The sequence below is a fragment of the Schistocerca cancellata genome, chromosome 2 (genome assembly GCF_023864275.1).
Source record: "Schistocerca cancellata isolate TAMUIC-IGC-003103 chromosome 2, iqSchCanc2.1, whole genome shotgun sequence".
Classification (NCBI taxonomy): Eukaryota; Metazoa; Arthropoda; class Insecta; order Orthoptera; family Acrididae; genus Schistocerca; species Schistocerca cancellata.
The window spans coordinates 203679864-203695401 of NC_064627.1; the positions used below are offsets into that span (position 1 = coordinate 203679864).

At 46.1% G+C, this 15538-nt stretch overlaps 1 protein-coding gene across 1 annotated transcript in view; it reads left to right on the forward strand.

Moving 5' to 3' along the window:
• The first annotated feature begins 561 nt into the window (after positions 1-561).
• LOC126161530 (UDP-glucosyltransferase 2-like) overlaps positions 562-15538 on the forward strand; it is a 113522-nt gene continuing 98545 nt past the window's right edge. Inside the window, exon 1 of the mRNA XM_049917450.1 lies at positions 562-758. Coding sequence (XP_049773407.1) covers positions 740-758 — 19 coding nt within the window. The 5' untranslated portion in view covers positions 562-739. The remainder of the gene's footprint in view (positions 759-15538) is intronic.

The window sequence follows — 15538 nt, forward strand, 5'->3', positions numbered from 1 at the left end:
CCGATTCAAATATGTAAATATCTATATGTATGAGTTACGTAATTTTTGTTGTTCTTAAATTGTAATGTCGTAAAATGCCCAATATTCTTGTAAAAATAATACTCGGATGAATCAAACTACTACTATTATTATTACTACTATTGCATATTGTAATTCCGCTTATATCTTTTGTCACAATCCTCTATGGACGTTGAACACTGTTACTACACCCTACTGCAAGCGTTATTTTCGGTAACAGAAGCTTAATTTCGGAGAGGATTAATTGCATATTTTCCCGTGGTTTCGTACTGCAGTCGGTAGCCTGGACTACAGCATGTAATGGAAAGTGCTGGGCATCCACTGCGATAAGACCGCCGTTCGTCTGTTCCGTATCGATGCTACGTCACGCACATGCAGCAGCAAGCGTACACAGCCGATGCGCGCCGTTATGTAAAGGTCGTTGATATCGGCCTTGTACCGATGATTATCGCGCTAGAGAGATAACTCATCGGAGACTTGCTTACAAACGTTACTCGTCTAAAACGGCGGAACGAGAAAATGTACTGTGCAGTGGAGCCAGGAGATTAGAAAGCACAAGTCATAGTGTACTGGCACGCCGCGAAAATTCCATGGAGACACGATGACCTAGCTTTCAATTAGACCACTATCTGAGACTCCTGAAGTTCAACAGAGGAAACTGCCGCGCGCCAGAAGCTTGCTGCGTGTGGCTCAGTCCGCAGTGGTATCGGAACACGCAGAAATGGGAGGTGCCTTTTCAGGTAAGAAATCCGATATCTAATTTTGTCTGACGTCACGTTACAGCATGAAAATCTCTTAACCGGCTGCGGCGTATACAGAGAATTTAAACTTCTTGACACACCAAAGGGCATTGTACGCGAAGGACAAGGGCCGCCGGTCGAATATAAGTAACGTAAACAAAGTTAATGCTTTCAAACGATGACGGTTGTTGTACTTCCTACGCTTTTTAGAGGTACAATAGCACCAAAATGTTATGTGGTACGTTTTTATATCGCGCAGTTCACAGAAAACGCGTTCAAGTCTATGTGTGACGGTTATTTCCATCAAATTTATTGTCGACAAAGAGAAGGGAATAGAGCCTATTAATGAAAACACGATGGAAGCTGCTTCAACTATCAGTATTCGTGTACATAAGGTCACGACACCGTGGCGACTGGAATCCGAAATATCTATCCCAATGAGAAATCAGAAAACGTTTAAATATAGTTTTTAACCTTACGTATAAATTGTGTTGTAAGATAGCTGTTTTACGATGCTTGATACGTAGCAACGTGGAGCATTTCGTCTTGCTATGCTACCACTCCCAGGGTAAATAAACGCCGTTTTTAGGGTAACGTAGCTCAGTCGATAAAAATAGAACTCTTATAGGATCAGTTTCTTGTTCTTCTGTTAAGACCGCTTTTTCTCAGGAACCGGTAGAGGTATCAAGTGTAAATTGGTGTCAAATATTAAAGTCTACGCCGGCCGGTGTGGCCGAGCCTTTCTAGGCGCTTTAGTCTGGAACCTCGCGACCGCTACGGTCACAGGTTCGAATCCTGCCTCGGGCATGGATGTGTGTGATGTCCTTAGGTTATTTATGTTTAAGTAGTTCTAAGTTCTAGGGGACTGATGACCTCAGATGTTAAGTCCCAAAGTGCTCAGAGCCATTTGAACCATTTGAACTAAAGTCCACCGTTGCTTGGCGGTGTAAAACATTCAAGCTTCGAAGTCAATGCAATCACAAGATAGGTCATTAATGTCACATATTTTGATAGTCGAAAACTCACTCATCAAAACCTACAGATAAGCTATCTATCTACTCGTACATAATTGTGAACGATACCCCAGAGCGCGAGCCCTTCTCGCACTCGTCCGTCTTTTTTTTCGCAATATGTTTGTTTGCAAGGCCAACATAACAGCTGATATAAATAGTCATTATTAGTTTTACTGTTTAAGCTTACTTCAATCACGATTACTTTTCATGGAACGTGTTTCACTTTTATTTATACGGCGTATTCTGTGGTCGTTTTGGAAATATGGTATACGTAGTATGTCTCTACAGCTTTGTCTTTATACATTAAAAACATTATTTATTTATAAACTTGGTGCACAATTTACTTACGGTAATTTTTGCTCTTGTTGTGCTGAAGTCCTGTACTTTTTCTTTCGTTGATAGCGTAGGTTGATATCGAAAAACGAATTACACGTGGTGACACAATCACTTACTCAGGCACGCGGGGCTCGAGAAGAGGAGTGGCTGGCAGTCGGTGAAAATAAGCTGCGTCTGGTCAAGGCCACCACGCGGCCATGGCGTACGTCCTACCAGTCATGCAGGCGGGATGAGGTTCTCCTCACTCGCCTCCGCATCGGGCACAGTCCTTTAACGCACGGTTTTTACTCCGGCGGGAGGACCCCCCAATCTGCAGTGCTTGTGGCGTCCAGATTACGGCCCGCCACATTTTACTTGACTATCCTTTATTCTCTGACCAGAAGGCGGTGGTTTCCTTGCCACCGGATTTGCCCTCTATTTTGCAAGGCGACGCAACGACTGTGGTTAAGGTCTTCCGGTTTTGTGTCCTGTCTAATTTGTTGCCTCGGATTTTAGGAAGAGGATTTTAATGTGCTGCTGTGTGACTGGCTCACCCAGGCTTTAGGTAAGAGGTCCGCCACTCACGATTACCTACTTGTTTCACTTCGATTTCTGTTCTCTTTTCCTTGTGTTTCCTTTCCTGTTTTAGTGCGTTTCTTCTCCTCTTGTTTTGCCTCTGTATGTGAGGATTTGGAACTGCGTCAGGTCCGTGTCTTTTAGCCGTTCTCCCTGTTCGGTGTCCGTCTTCATCCCTTCACTGCCTGTGTTCCTGTTTCTATGCGTTTGGGCGCTGATGACCACGCTGTTTAGCGCCCGAAAACCTCAAACCACACACACACACACACTGTCTGAGCGGACCTTTAGTTCCCTAGCTGCTCGTGGGACCACAATGGACCCTTCGACCTCTACATTTCCCCCTACCAGTGGATTGGATGGGCCACTGGTAGGAAAACACACCCCATTGAAAAAGCGACTTCGTGCTGCGAGTCCTCCAGCGCCTGGTGTTACTAGAGATTTATCAGACTGTCGTAACAGAGCACATGCTGATAACCAGAGTGTGTTTTTGATTGTCAAACGGAAGGAAGGTAGCTTTGAGAGAGTTTCTCCCTTTTACAGCCACAAGGGTCTTGAGGGAATTGCAGGAACACTGAAATCTGTGAAGCGACTGCGTAATGGGACTCTGTTAGTTGAAACTTCTAGTTCCCGTCAAGTCACTTCGATACGGAAAGCAACCTGTCTCGGAGAGTACGCTATCGAGACCGAGTTCCACTCCACTTTGATCTATAGTAAGGGTGTTGTGACATGTAGGGACTTGGTGGATATCCCCAAGAACGAGTTGAAATCTGAGTGGGCTGACGAAGGTATTGTCGACGTGCAGCATATTATGAAACGAGTCGATGGGGACCTAGTCAAATCCGTCTCGTTTATTCTCACGTTCAATTGCCCGAGACTTCCAGAGCATCTTAAAGCGGGTTTCTTACGTTTGTCAGTAGGGCCATATTTCCCCAACCCAATGCGCTGTTTTAAATGTCAGCGCTTTGGGCATACTACGTTGGGGTGCAATGGGATAGCCACTTGTGGTAAATGTGGTCAGCCTGCCCATGAAGGAACCGATTGTTCATCGCCTGTGAAGTGCGCGAATTGCTCTGGGAGTCACCCTGTCTGGAGCCGGGTCTGCCCCATCTATCTAGAGGAACGGAAGATACAGGAGATCAAAACATCTAAGCGTATCCCCTATGGTGAGGCCAAGAAGCTCTTTAAGGCCATGCAGCCTCCTGTGTTTACAACATCTTTCGCTTCCGCTCTGCAGAAACCGGTACAGTTGGCCACTGTTGCTACACAAACATAGGTTGCTAGTGTCAGCACTAATACCTGCGTTTGCCAGTGCACTTGTGCTGCTGCGGATGTTTTGCAACCTGCAGCTCTCCCCACAACGTCGGACAAGGCCGTGGTTGCTGACATTGGGGTACTTCCTGCCCCTCCTCATATGGCGCCTTCTGCCCAGGCGAGTAAAGCTCCAACTGTTGACAAGGTTCTGCATTCTAAGCCCCCCAAGACGAAGACGCCGAAGGTGAAGGTTTTGCCACCTGAGGAGACTAGTCAGGGTCAGTCCGATGCCATCGTACTGTCTGACATCTCCTTTAGGACGCTATCGGAGCTGATGGACAGTGACGTCGACCGGGGGCGATATTCTCGCCCCAGGAATAAATCTCCGGCCAGTACGGGCTCTCCTCCTAAGCACAGAGGCAGGGCGAAAATTCAGCCACCCTGATCACTGGCTCCCATATTACAGTGGAACCTGAATGGGTTCAGGACGCATGTGGCCGAATTACAACCCCTTGTACGAGAGCGCCCCTAGTGCTTATGTCTCCAAGAGACACATTTTCGGGCCACTGATGCTCCTTCTTTACGGGGCTATACCGTGTATCGAAAAGATCATCTGACGGGGAAACGGGCAAAGGGTGGTGTTGCGGTTTTTGTCCGTGAGATGCACCACTCATCTGAACTCCCTCTCGTTACGGACTTGCAAGCAGTTGCAGTTGACCTTCTTGTGCGGCGGAGGCTCACAATCTGTTCCGTTTATTTACCGCCTCAGGATGCAATAGACTCGGAGGCTCTCACAGACCTTATTAGCCAACTCCCCCGCCCATTTCTCCTTCTGGGGGACTTCAATGCTCATAATGTATTATGGGGCTCCACAACTACTTGCCCCAGGGGTCGCGTTCTGGAAAGCCTCATGGCGTCCGAAGAACTGTGCATCCTCAACTCTGGTGCTCCCACTCATTTCTGTACTGCTTCTGGGTCGTCGTCAGCTATTGACCTTTCCTTTTGCTCTCCAGCACTCGCGGATTCTGCTCTGTGGGAAGTTGCCGCTGACCTCCATTCTAGTGACCACTTCCCCCTTTGGATTCGCCTCCTGGATGAGGCTGTGGCATTACCAGTGCCGCCCAGGTGGCACCTCTGCAGAGCTGACTGGACACTTTTCAGCCATTTAGCTGTTTTGGAACACCGTGCTAGCATCCACGAATGGGTCGACCATGTTACAGCCGTGATCTCCCATGCTGCTGAATTGTCGATCCCACGGTCCTCATGTCATCCCAAGAGGCGTCATGTCCCTTGGTGGACCACTGAGTGCCGCTCAGCCATCCGAGCCCGCCGTGCAGCTCTGCGCCGCTTCAAGTGCCGTCCCTCAGCTGACAATCTCGCGGCCTTTCGGGTGGCAAGGGCCAAGGCGCGGCGAGTGATTAAAGAGAGCAAACGACGGTCATGGCAATCGTTCTTGAACTCCATCTCTCGCTCCACTAGTTCTACGAAAGTATGGGAAGCCATCAGGAGGATTTCCGGGAAACGCAGCCAACTACCTGTCACGGCATTGCTGCATCAGGGTTGTCTACTCACGGCGCCGAGAGACATTGCCCAGACACTGGCCATGCATTTTGCGGAATCTACTGCCAATATTAACTGTGATCCAGATTTCTGCCACTACCGCACTGCCAACGAGAGGGATCACTTGGACTTCCGGTCTCCAAATTCTGAACCCTACAACTGCCCCTTCACAGTGTGGGAACTGGATTCGGCGCTGTCTGTGACTCATGGTACTGCGCCAGGTGATGATCAAATCCTGTACAGCATGCTGCAGCACTTGTTGCTGCCATCCAAGGAAGTTCTCCTGAATTGTTTTAATATGATATGGTCATCCGGCACGTTCCCTGACTCGTGGAGGGAGGCGATTTTGATTCCCCTCCTCAAACCGGGAAAGGACCGAATGCATCCCAGTAGTTATCGGAGTATTGCTTTGACGAGCTGTGTTGGGAAGACATTGGAACGCATGGTCAACCGTCGCCTGGTTTGGCTGCTCGAGACCAGGCAGCTCCTTAGCCACTCTCAGTGTGGCTTTCGGAGATGTCGTTCAACTATAGACAACTTGACCCTGCTTGAGGCGGCCATCCAGCAGGCCTTTCTACGTAATCAGCATTGTCTAGGTGTATTCTTTGACATTAATAAGGCGTATGACACTACTTGGCGCCGCCTTATCCTCAATCGTGTCCATCTCCCCATCTTCATTCGGTCCTTTCTTTCCCGCCGGCTCTTTCGATATCGGGTTGGTAATGTGCTATCTGATTTGTACGTGCAGCAGAATGGTGTTCCTCAGGGCAGCGTTTTAAGTGTCACCCTCTTTGCCATCGCCATTAACAGTATCACGTCCACTATCCGGAGTCCGGCCCAGTGCTCCTCGTTTGTGGACGATTTTGCTGTTTTCGGTTTTTCCTCCAGTCTTGTCACTGCTAGTCGGCAGCTGCAGTTTACGATAAAGCGATTAGAGGCATGGACTGCGAAGACGGGTTTTACCTTTTCTGCAGACAAATGTGTGTGTGTTCATTTTAATCGTTCTCGACGTGCTTTTCCCTCCCCTGAATTGCGTCTGAGGGACACCATTCTTCCTTTTAGAGACACTATGAGGTTCCTGGGCCTCACTTTTGATTCCATGTTGTCGTGGTTGCCGCACCTTAAAGACCTCAAGGTGCGGGCCCTGAAGACACTGAATATTTTGTCCGCAGCTCGTGGTCGTGCGGTAGCGTTCTCACTTCCCATGCACGGGTTCCCGGGTTCGATTCCCGGCGGGGTCAGGGATTTTCTCAGCCTCGTGATGACTGGGTGTTGTGTGATGTCCTTAGGTTAGTTAGGTTTAAGTAGTTCTGAGTTCTAGGGGACTGATGACCATAGATGTTAAGTCCTATAGTGCTCAGAGCCATTTTTTGAACTGAATATTTTGAAGTGTCTGAGCCATCGGTCCTGGGGAGCATCGGGTGCGTCTGCTGCAGTTTTATAGTGCTTTCGTCTGGTCGCGTCTTGACTATGGATGCACCGTGTTTGGGTCAGCGAGGCCTTCGTATCTGAAGATCCTTGACGCAGTACACCATGAGGGTATCAGGCTGGCCACTGGGGCCTTCGTACCAATCCCATCCCCAACCTGTGTGCTGAGGCAGGGGAACCGCCGCTCGCCATCCGGCGGAAACTCCTCATGGTGCGACGGGTGTGTCAATTCCTTGCCTGTCCTACCTCCCCTGCGTACCCTACTGTTGCCCGACCGCCTATGGAACGTTTCTTTTTCCAGTCGTCCCAGGGCAACGAGACCATTTGGGATTCGTGCCAAGCATTTGCTCGAGTCCCTTGGTGTGGAGCGTGTGGCACCCCAACTCCAGGGTTTTACCCGTCTGCCTCCCTGGTTGCTCCAGAGGCCCAGCGTCCTTTTAGACTTGTCAGAGTACCGGAGGAGCTGCACTCCTGCCTTTGTTTTTACCTCCTTATTTTACGATATTTTAAACCAGCATCCCGACCATGTACCAGTATTTACGGATGGCTCTAAACAGGGGAACTGTGTTGGTTGTGCTGTTGTTTTCCCTGATCGAGTCCTTAAGTTACGGCTTCCAGCGGAGTTTACCATCTTTGATGCCGAATTGTTTGCGATCTTGCGGGCATTGGAGCGGATGAGATGTGTTCCCAGTCTTAAGTTTCTCATCTGTTCTGACTCCCTGAGTGCCCTTCAGACCATGCAACACTTGTACCCAGCGGATACGGTCGTCCAGAACATCCACGATGCCCTACTCCACCTGCAACGGCAGGGGAAGGAGGTTTCTTTCTGCTGGGTGCCGGGGCACGTGGGTATTAGGGGAAACGAACTGGCGGATGTGGCTGCCAAAGATGCATGTTCCCTCCCTCACGTTGTTGAATGTGCCGTCCCCCTCCACGCTGTTACCTCCCTTTTGCGTTTTCGTGTTATGCGTCAATGGGAAGAGGAGTGGCTGGCAGTCGGTGAAAATAAGCTGCGTTTGGTCAAGACCACCACACGGCCATGGCATACGTCCTACCAGTCATGCAGGCGGGATGAGGTTCTCCTCACTCGCCTCCGAATCGGACACAGTCCCTTAACGCGTGGTTTTTTACTCCGGCGGGAGGACCCCACAATCTGCAGTGCTTGTGGCGTCCAGATTACTGTCCGCCACATTCTACTTGACTGTTCTTTATTCTCTGACCAGAGGGCGGTAGTTTCCTTGCCACCGGATTTTCCCTCTATTTTGCAAGGCGACGCAACGACTGTGGTTAAGATCTTACGGTTTTGTGTCCTGTCCAATTTGTTGCCTCGGATTTTAGGGAGAGGATTTTAATGTGCTGCTGGGTGACTGGCTCACCCAGGTTTTAGGTAAGAGGTCCGCCAGTCACGGTTACCTACTTGTTTCACTTCGATTTCTGTCCTCTTTTCCTTGGGTTTCCTTTCCTTTTTTAGTGCGTTTCTTTTCCACTTGTTTTGCCTCTGTATGTGAGGATTTGGAAGTGCGTCAGGCCTGTGTCTTTTAGCCGTTCTCCTTGTTCGCTGTCCATCTTCGTCCCTTCACCGCATGTGTTCCTGTTTCTATGCGTTTGGGCGCTGATGACCACGCTGTTTAGCGCCCGAAAATCTCAAACCACACACACACACTTTTCGCAAATTTTCGCCTTTTATGAACCCACTTTTTGTTACGTTTCATTTCTCATTTTTCCATTTCAACTCACTTGTCAAATTTCACAAGAGAACACTACTGCAGTTTTTTCGTGTTCACCACTGAGCGCAGAGTTTACGTTTATTCATTTGTTTTAGATGTATATCGTGAGTAATCCTGTTGCCAACTTTAGCAATATAACTTTGTGTGTGTAGGGGGGGGGGGGGGGGGTTGTATGGAGGGGAAAGTTTGAGTCTGTAATTAGAGATGTGTAATAGTTTAACATATTTTGATATTTTGAAGGGAAATGGGGCGGGGGGGAATGGGGACACGGAAAACAGAAGAAATCGAGTTTAGAGGTTAGGGGGGGGGGGGGGAAACACTGATTATATGTTATAGATGCAGGGTCAGCAACTGAGGCGAAATGATAGGTAGGTAGAGGTGTGATCATGTTTCTTTATTTGATATTATGCTAAGTGGTCTATTAATATAAAATGTGTATATTTCATTTTAGTATTAAATTTCCATATATTTTTAGGTCATAAAAATTCGGGCCATATGGTTACAGGTGCTTTTCGATGTTCATAAACTACATTAATTCTCGCTGGGGGCCGGTGCTCTGACTCGCACCCCCACTCCCCCTGTGGGCGCATCTGTTGACAGTATTTTGTTAAATATTTGTTCTTTGCGACTCTTAAATATGTTTGCTATGGTTCCAGATACTGAGGATCCTTATAGTAATCCTTCACATTGTAAATAGAATTCGTTATTGAACTGCAAACAGTTGTGTTCTGTTATTTGCTCTAGCAGTTTGAGTGTTTCTTTGACGTGATCATATGGTAGTGCATTGCGTCTTTTAAGTTCTTGTATAGTGTGTATTGTTCCTGTTATTGCTCTATTAAAATACATGTTCTCCACATCAAATGAGAGGAAGGTGGCTGCGTCTGGAATCTGTATATCTTTTATGTGTTAAATCAATTATGAAGCGTTTATTATAGTCCTATCTTCTTGTAATTTGTAATGTTAATATTTCCAACATATGTCTTGCAAATAGTTACCTACGATCATTTCAATAGTTCTCCCAGTCAGCCGGCCACTTGTGGCCGAGCGGTTCTAGGCGCTTCAGTCTGGAACTGCGCCGCTGATGCAGCCGCAGGTTCGAATCCTGCCACGGGCATTGATGTGTGTGATGTCCTTAGGTTAGTTAGGTTTAAATAGTTCTAAGTCTAGGGGACTGATGATCACAGATGTTAAGTCCCATAGTGCTCAGAGCTGTTTGAATATTTTGAACCTTCCAGCCATACTTACAGTGAACTACAGGAATGGTCCCACATCGTGATGTAAAACTATTATATAGAATGTTTCAGTAGATTTATATACATAATATATTTTCTTAGATAAATACACTCCTGGAAAAAGAAATAAGAACACCGTGAATTCATTGTCCCAGGAAGGGGAAACTTTATTGACACATTCCTGGGGTCAGATACATCACATGATCACACTGACAGAACCACAGGCACATAGACACAGGCAACAGAGCATGCACAATGTCGGCACTAGTACAGTGTATATCCACCTTTCGCAGCAATGCAGGCTGCTATTCTCCCATGGAGACGATCGTAGAGATGCTGGATGTATTCCTGTGGAACGGCTTGCCATGCCATTTCCACCTGGCGCCTCAGTTGGACCAGCGTTCGTGCTGGACGTGCAGACCGCGTGAGACGACGCTTCATCCAGTCCCAAACATGCTCAATGGGGGACAGATACGGAGATTTTGCTGGCCAGGGTAGTTGACTTACATCTTCTAGAGCACGTTGGGTTGCACGGGATACATGCGGACGTGCATTGTCCTGTTGGAACAGCAAGTTCCCTTGCCGGTCTAGGAATGGTAGAACGATGGGTTCGATGACGGTTTGGATGTACCGTGCACTATTCAGTGTCCCCTCGACGATCACCAGTGGTGTACGGCCAGTGTAGGAGATCGCTCCCCACACCATGATGCCGGGTGTTGGCCCTGTGTGCCTCGGTCGTATGCAGTCCTGATTGTGGCGCTCACCTGCACGGCGCCAAACACGCATACGACCATCATTGGCACCAAGGCAGAAGCGACTCTCATCGCTGAAGACGACACGTCTCCATTCGTCCCTCCATTCACGCCTGTCGCGACACCATTGGAGGCGGGCTGCACGATGTTGGGGCGTGAGCGGAAGACGGCCTAACGGTGTGCGGGACCGTAGCCCAGCTTCATGGAGACGGTTGCGAATGGTCCTCGCCGATACCCCAGGAGCAACAGTGTCCCTAATTTGCTGGGAAGTGGCGGTGCGGTCCCCTACGGCACTGCGTAGGATCCTACGGTCTTGGCGTGCATCCGTGCGTCGCTGCGGTCCGGTCCCAGGTCGACGGGCACGTGCACCTTCCGCCGACCACTGGCGACAACGTCGATGTACTGTGGAGACCTCACGCCCCACGTGTTGAGCAATTCGGCGGTACGTCCACCCGGCCTCCCGCATGCCCACTATACGCCCTCGCTCAAAGTCCGTCAACTGCACATACGGTTCACGTTCACGCTGTCGCGGCATGCTACCAGTGTTAAAGACTGCGATGGAGCTCCGTATGCCACGGCAAACTGGCTGACACTGACGGCGGCGGTGCACAAATGCTGCGCAGCTAGCGCCATTCGACGGCCAACACCGCGGTTCCTGGTGTGTCCGCTGTGCCGTGCGTGTGATCATTGCTTGTACAGCCCTCTCGCAGTGTCCGGAGCAAGTATCTTGGGTCTGACACACCGGTGTCAATGTGTTCTTTTTTCCATTTCCAGGAGTGTATATGAATATATGCTAAACATTTAAAAGATTGAAAATAATGTTAATTTACATTTCATAATTACATGCAACTCCAAGGGTAAATACACACACACACACACACACACACACACACACACACACATACAAATGCTTATAGTTCTTGTATGCATTATTTGTCTAGCATTTTTAATGAAGCCATAACAGTTTGATTTGACACACAAAGACAGTGTAGGATATGCATTTTATGAATAAACGTCTGTCGAATGTCTGTGTTTCGGTTTTTATTTCCTATGTCTTTCGGAGCGAAAGCACCATCTTCTGGGTGTCGAAGTTTCACTTAAGGTTTTTGTTATTGCTTGTGAAGCAACCTGACTTGATGGAGATTGTATCGTTTCTTTTCATTTTCTCTTTCTACTTTTCTTTTCTTCCTCCCTCTTTCCTTCGCTTTTCTTTCGTTTCGTTTTCTTTCTTTACCTTTCCTCTCCATCAATGCTCGATGCTTCTGGACCGAAATTCCTTGAGTTATTGCAACATATATACTGCGTGTTATATTGAGGGTGGTTTCTGTTATGACTGCTTGTAGTCTATTGCTATCTGACATGTGTTACACATGTTTGCAAACTGGATTTGACCCTGTGCTTTCAATCAATTTGTTTGGAAAAAGTAATAATATAGGGGCGTCTCAGCAACAGTTTGAAACATGTTGTCTACGTTGATCATGTTCTCGTTACCATAATACTGGTGTTTTTAAGTAATTATTTATAACAATCCAATGCATTCACGCTAAAGGTGAAACTGTCACTTGGGAATATAAACATTAAGGAAGTCGCTGAGATACCTTAAAACATAATGTAGGCTGTAATGATTCAGAAATGTAGGTTTTAGGTTAGAAATGTATCTTAAGGGGCCTGGGCATAATCGATAGTAGGTTGATGTGCGGTGAGGACACTTTTGATATCAAACTGATATGCAGATAAATTGAATTGCTCAATAAGAAAGAAAAACATCTATGTTAATTGATTTCCTCTAGTTTGATGGATAAAATTACATGGTTTGAGAGTGTCCCTGGCTTTCAGCCCATTTCCTGAAAATAAATTGTCATAAATGTGTGTATTGCAAACATTTCAAATAATATTACAGAATACATCCTCTCACACCATTTGCTCACATATGAGAAAAAAACGATCAATTTATGTTAGGCAATAACAAGCTGTAATTCAAATTATGATCTCTTGTACACTATGACAAATCCCATTTTGTTAATGTGGCGCTATATCGCACTGGCATTTGCAAAATGTAACAAAATCAAATTGTGAAACCATGCCTTGTAATAGAATCTCCGAATGTCACCTAGTAGAGCACCCTATAAGATTCCACTGATACATTGAAAACAAATACTGTTGTTGTTGTTATGGTCTTCAGTCCTGAGACTGGTTTGATGCAGCTCTCCATGCTACTCTATCCTGTGCAAGCTTCTTCATCTCCCAGTACCTACTGCAACCTACATCCTTCTGAATCTGCTTAGTGTATTCATCTCTTGGTCTCCCCCTACGATTTTTACCCTCCACGCTGCCCTCCAATACTAAATTGGTGATCCCCTGATGTCTCAGAACATGTCCTACCAACCAATCCCTTCTTCTGGTCAAGTTGTGCCACAAACTTCTCTTCTCCCCAATCCTAATCAGTACCTCCTCATTATTTACGTGATCTACCCATCTAATCTTCAGCATTCTTCTCTAGCACCACATTTCGAAAGCTTCTATTCTCTTTTTGTCCAAAATATTTATCGTCCATGTTTCACTTCCATACATGGCTACACTCCATACAAATACTTTCAGAAATGACTTCCTGACACTTAAATCTATACTCGATGTTAACAAATTTCTCTTCTTCAGAAACGCTTTCCTAGCCATTGCCAGTCTACATTTTATATCCTCTCTACTTCGACCATCATCAGTTATTTTGCTCCCCAAATAGCAAAACTCCTTTACTACTTTAAGTGTCTCATTTCCTAATCTAATACCCTCAACATCACCCGACTTAATTCGATTACATTCCATTATCCTCGTTTTGCTTTTGTTGATGTTCATCTTATATCCTCAGTTCAAGACACCATCCATTCCATTCAACTGCTCTTCCAAGTCCTTTGCTGTCTCTGACAGAATTACAATGTCATCGGCGAACCTCAAAGTTTTTATTTCTTCTCCATGAATTTTAATACCTACTCCGAATTTTTCTTTTGTTTCCTTTATTGCTTGCTCAATATACATATTGAATAACATCGGGGAGAGGCTACAACCCTGTCTTACTCCCTTCTTAACCACTGCTTCCCTTTCATGTCCCTCGACTCTTATAACTGCCATCTGGTTTCTGTACAAATTGTAAATAGCCTTTCGCTCCCTGTATTTCACCCCTGCCACCTTTAGAATTTGAAAGAGAGTATTCCAGTCAACATTGTCAAAAGCTTTCTCTAAGTCTACAAATGCTAGAAACGTAGGTTTGCCTTTCCTTAATGTTTCTTCTAAGATAAGTCGTAAGGTCAGTATTGCCTCACGTGTTCCAACATTTCTACGGAATCCAAACTGATCTTCCCCGAGGTCGGCTTCTACCAGTTTTTCCATTCGTCTGTAAAGAATTCGTGTTAGTATTTTGCAGCTGTGGCTTATTAAACTGATTGTTCGGTAATTTTCGCATCTGTCAACACCTGCGTTCTTTGGGATTGGAATTATTATATTCTTCTTGAAGTCTGAGGGTATTTCGCCTGTTTCATACATCTTGCTCAACAGATGGTAGAGTTTTGTCAGGACTGGCTCTCCCAAGGCCATCAGTAGTTCCAATGGAATGTTGTCTACTCCGGGGGCCTTGTTTCGACTCAGGTCTTTCAGTGCTCTGTCAAACTCTTCACGCAGTATTATATCTCCCATTTCATCTTCATCTACATCCTCTTCCATTTCCATAATATTGTCCTCAAGTGCATCGCCCTTGTATAGACCCTCTACATACTCCTTCCACCTTTCTGCTTTCCCTTCTTTGCTTAGAACTGGGTTTCCATCTGAGCTCTTGATGTTCATACAAGTGGTTCTCTTATCTCCAAAGGTCTCTTTAATTTTCCTGTAGGCGGTATCTATCTTACCCCTAGTGAGATACGCCTCTACATCCTTACATTTGTCCCTGCTTAGCCATTTTGCACTTCTTGTCGATCTCATTTTTGAGACGTTTGTATTCCTTTTTGCCTGCTTCACTTACTGCATTTTTATATTTTCTCCTTTCATCAATTAAATTCAATATTTCTTCTGTTACCCAAGGATTTCTACTAGCCCTCGTCTTTTTACCTACTTGATCCTCTGCTGCCTTCACTACTTCATCCCTCAAAGCTACCCATTCTTCTTCTACTGTATTTCTTTGCCCCATTCCTGTCAATTGTTCCCTTATGCTCTCCCTGAAACTCTGTACAAGCTCTGGTTCTTTCAGTTTATCCAGGTCCCATCTTCTTAAATTCCCACTCTTTTGCAGTTTCTTCAGTTTTAATCTACAGGTCATAACCAACAGATTGTGGTCAGAGTCCACATCTGCCCCTGGAAATGTCTTACAATTTAAAACCTGGTTCCTAAATCTCTGTCTTACCATTATATAATCTATCTGATACCTTTTAGTATCTCCAGGGTTCTTCCATGTATACAACCTTCTATCATGATTCTTAAACCAAGTGTTATCTATGATTAAGTTGTGCTCTGTGCAAAATTCTACCAGGCGGCTCCCTCTTTCATTTCTTATCCCCAATCCATATTCACCTACTACGTTTCCTTCTCTCCCTTTTCCTACACTCGAATTCCAGTCACCCATGACTATTAAATTTTCGTCTCCCTTCACTATCTGAATAATTTCTTTTATTTCATCATACATTTCTTCAATTTCTTCGTCATCTGCAGAGCTAGTTGGCATATAAACTTGTACTACTGTAGTAGGTGTGGGCTTCGTATCTATCTTGGCCACAATAATGCGTTCACTATGCTGTTTGTAGTAGCTTACCCGCACTCCAATTTTCCTATTCATTATTAAACCTACTCCTGCATTACCCCCATTTGACTTTGTGTTTATAACCCTGTAGTCACCTGACCAGAAGTCTTGTTCCTCCTGCCACCGAACTTCACTAATTCCCACTATAT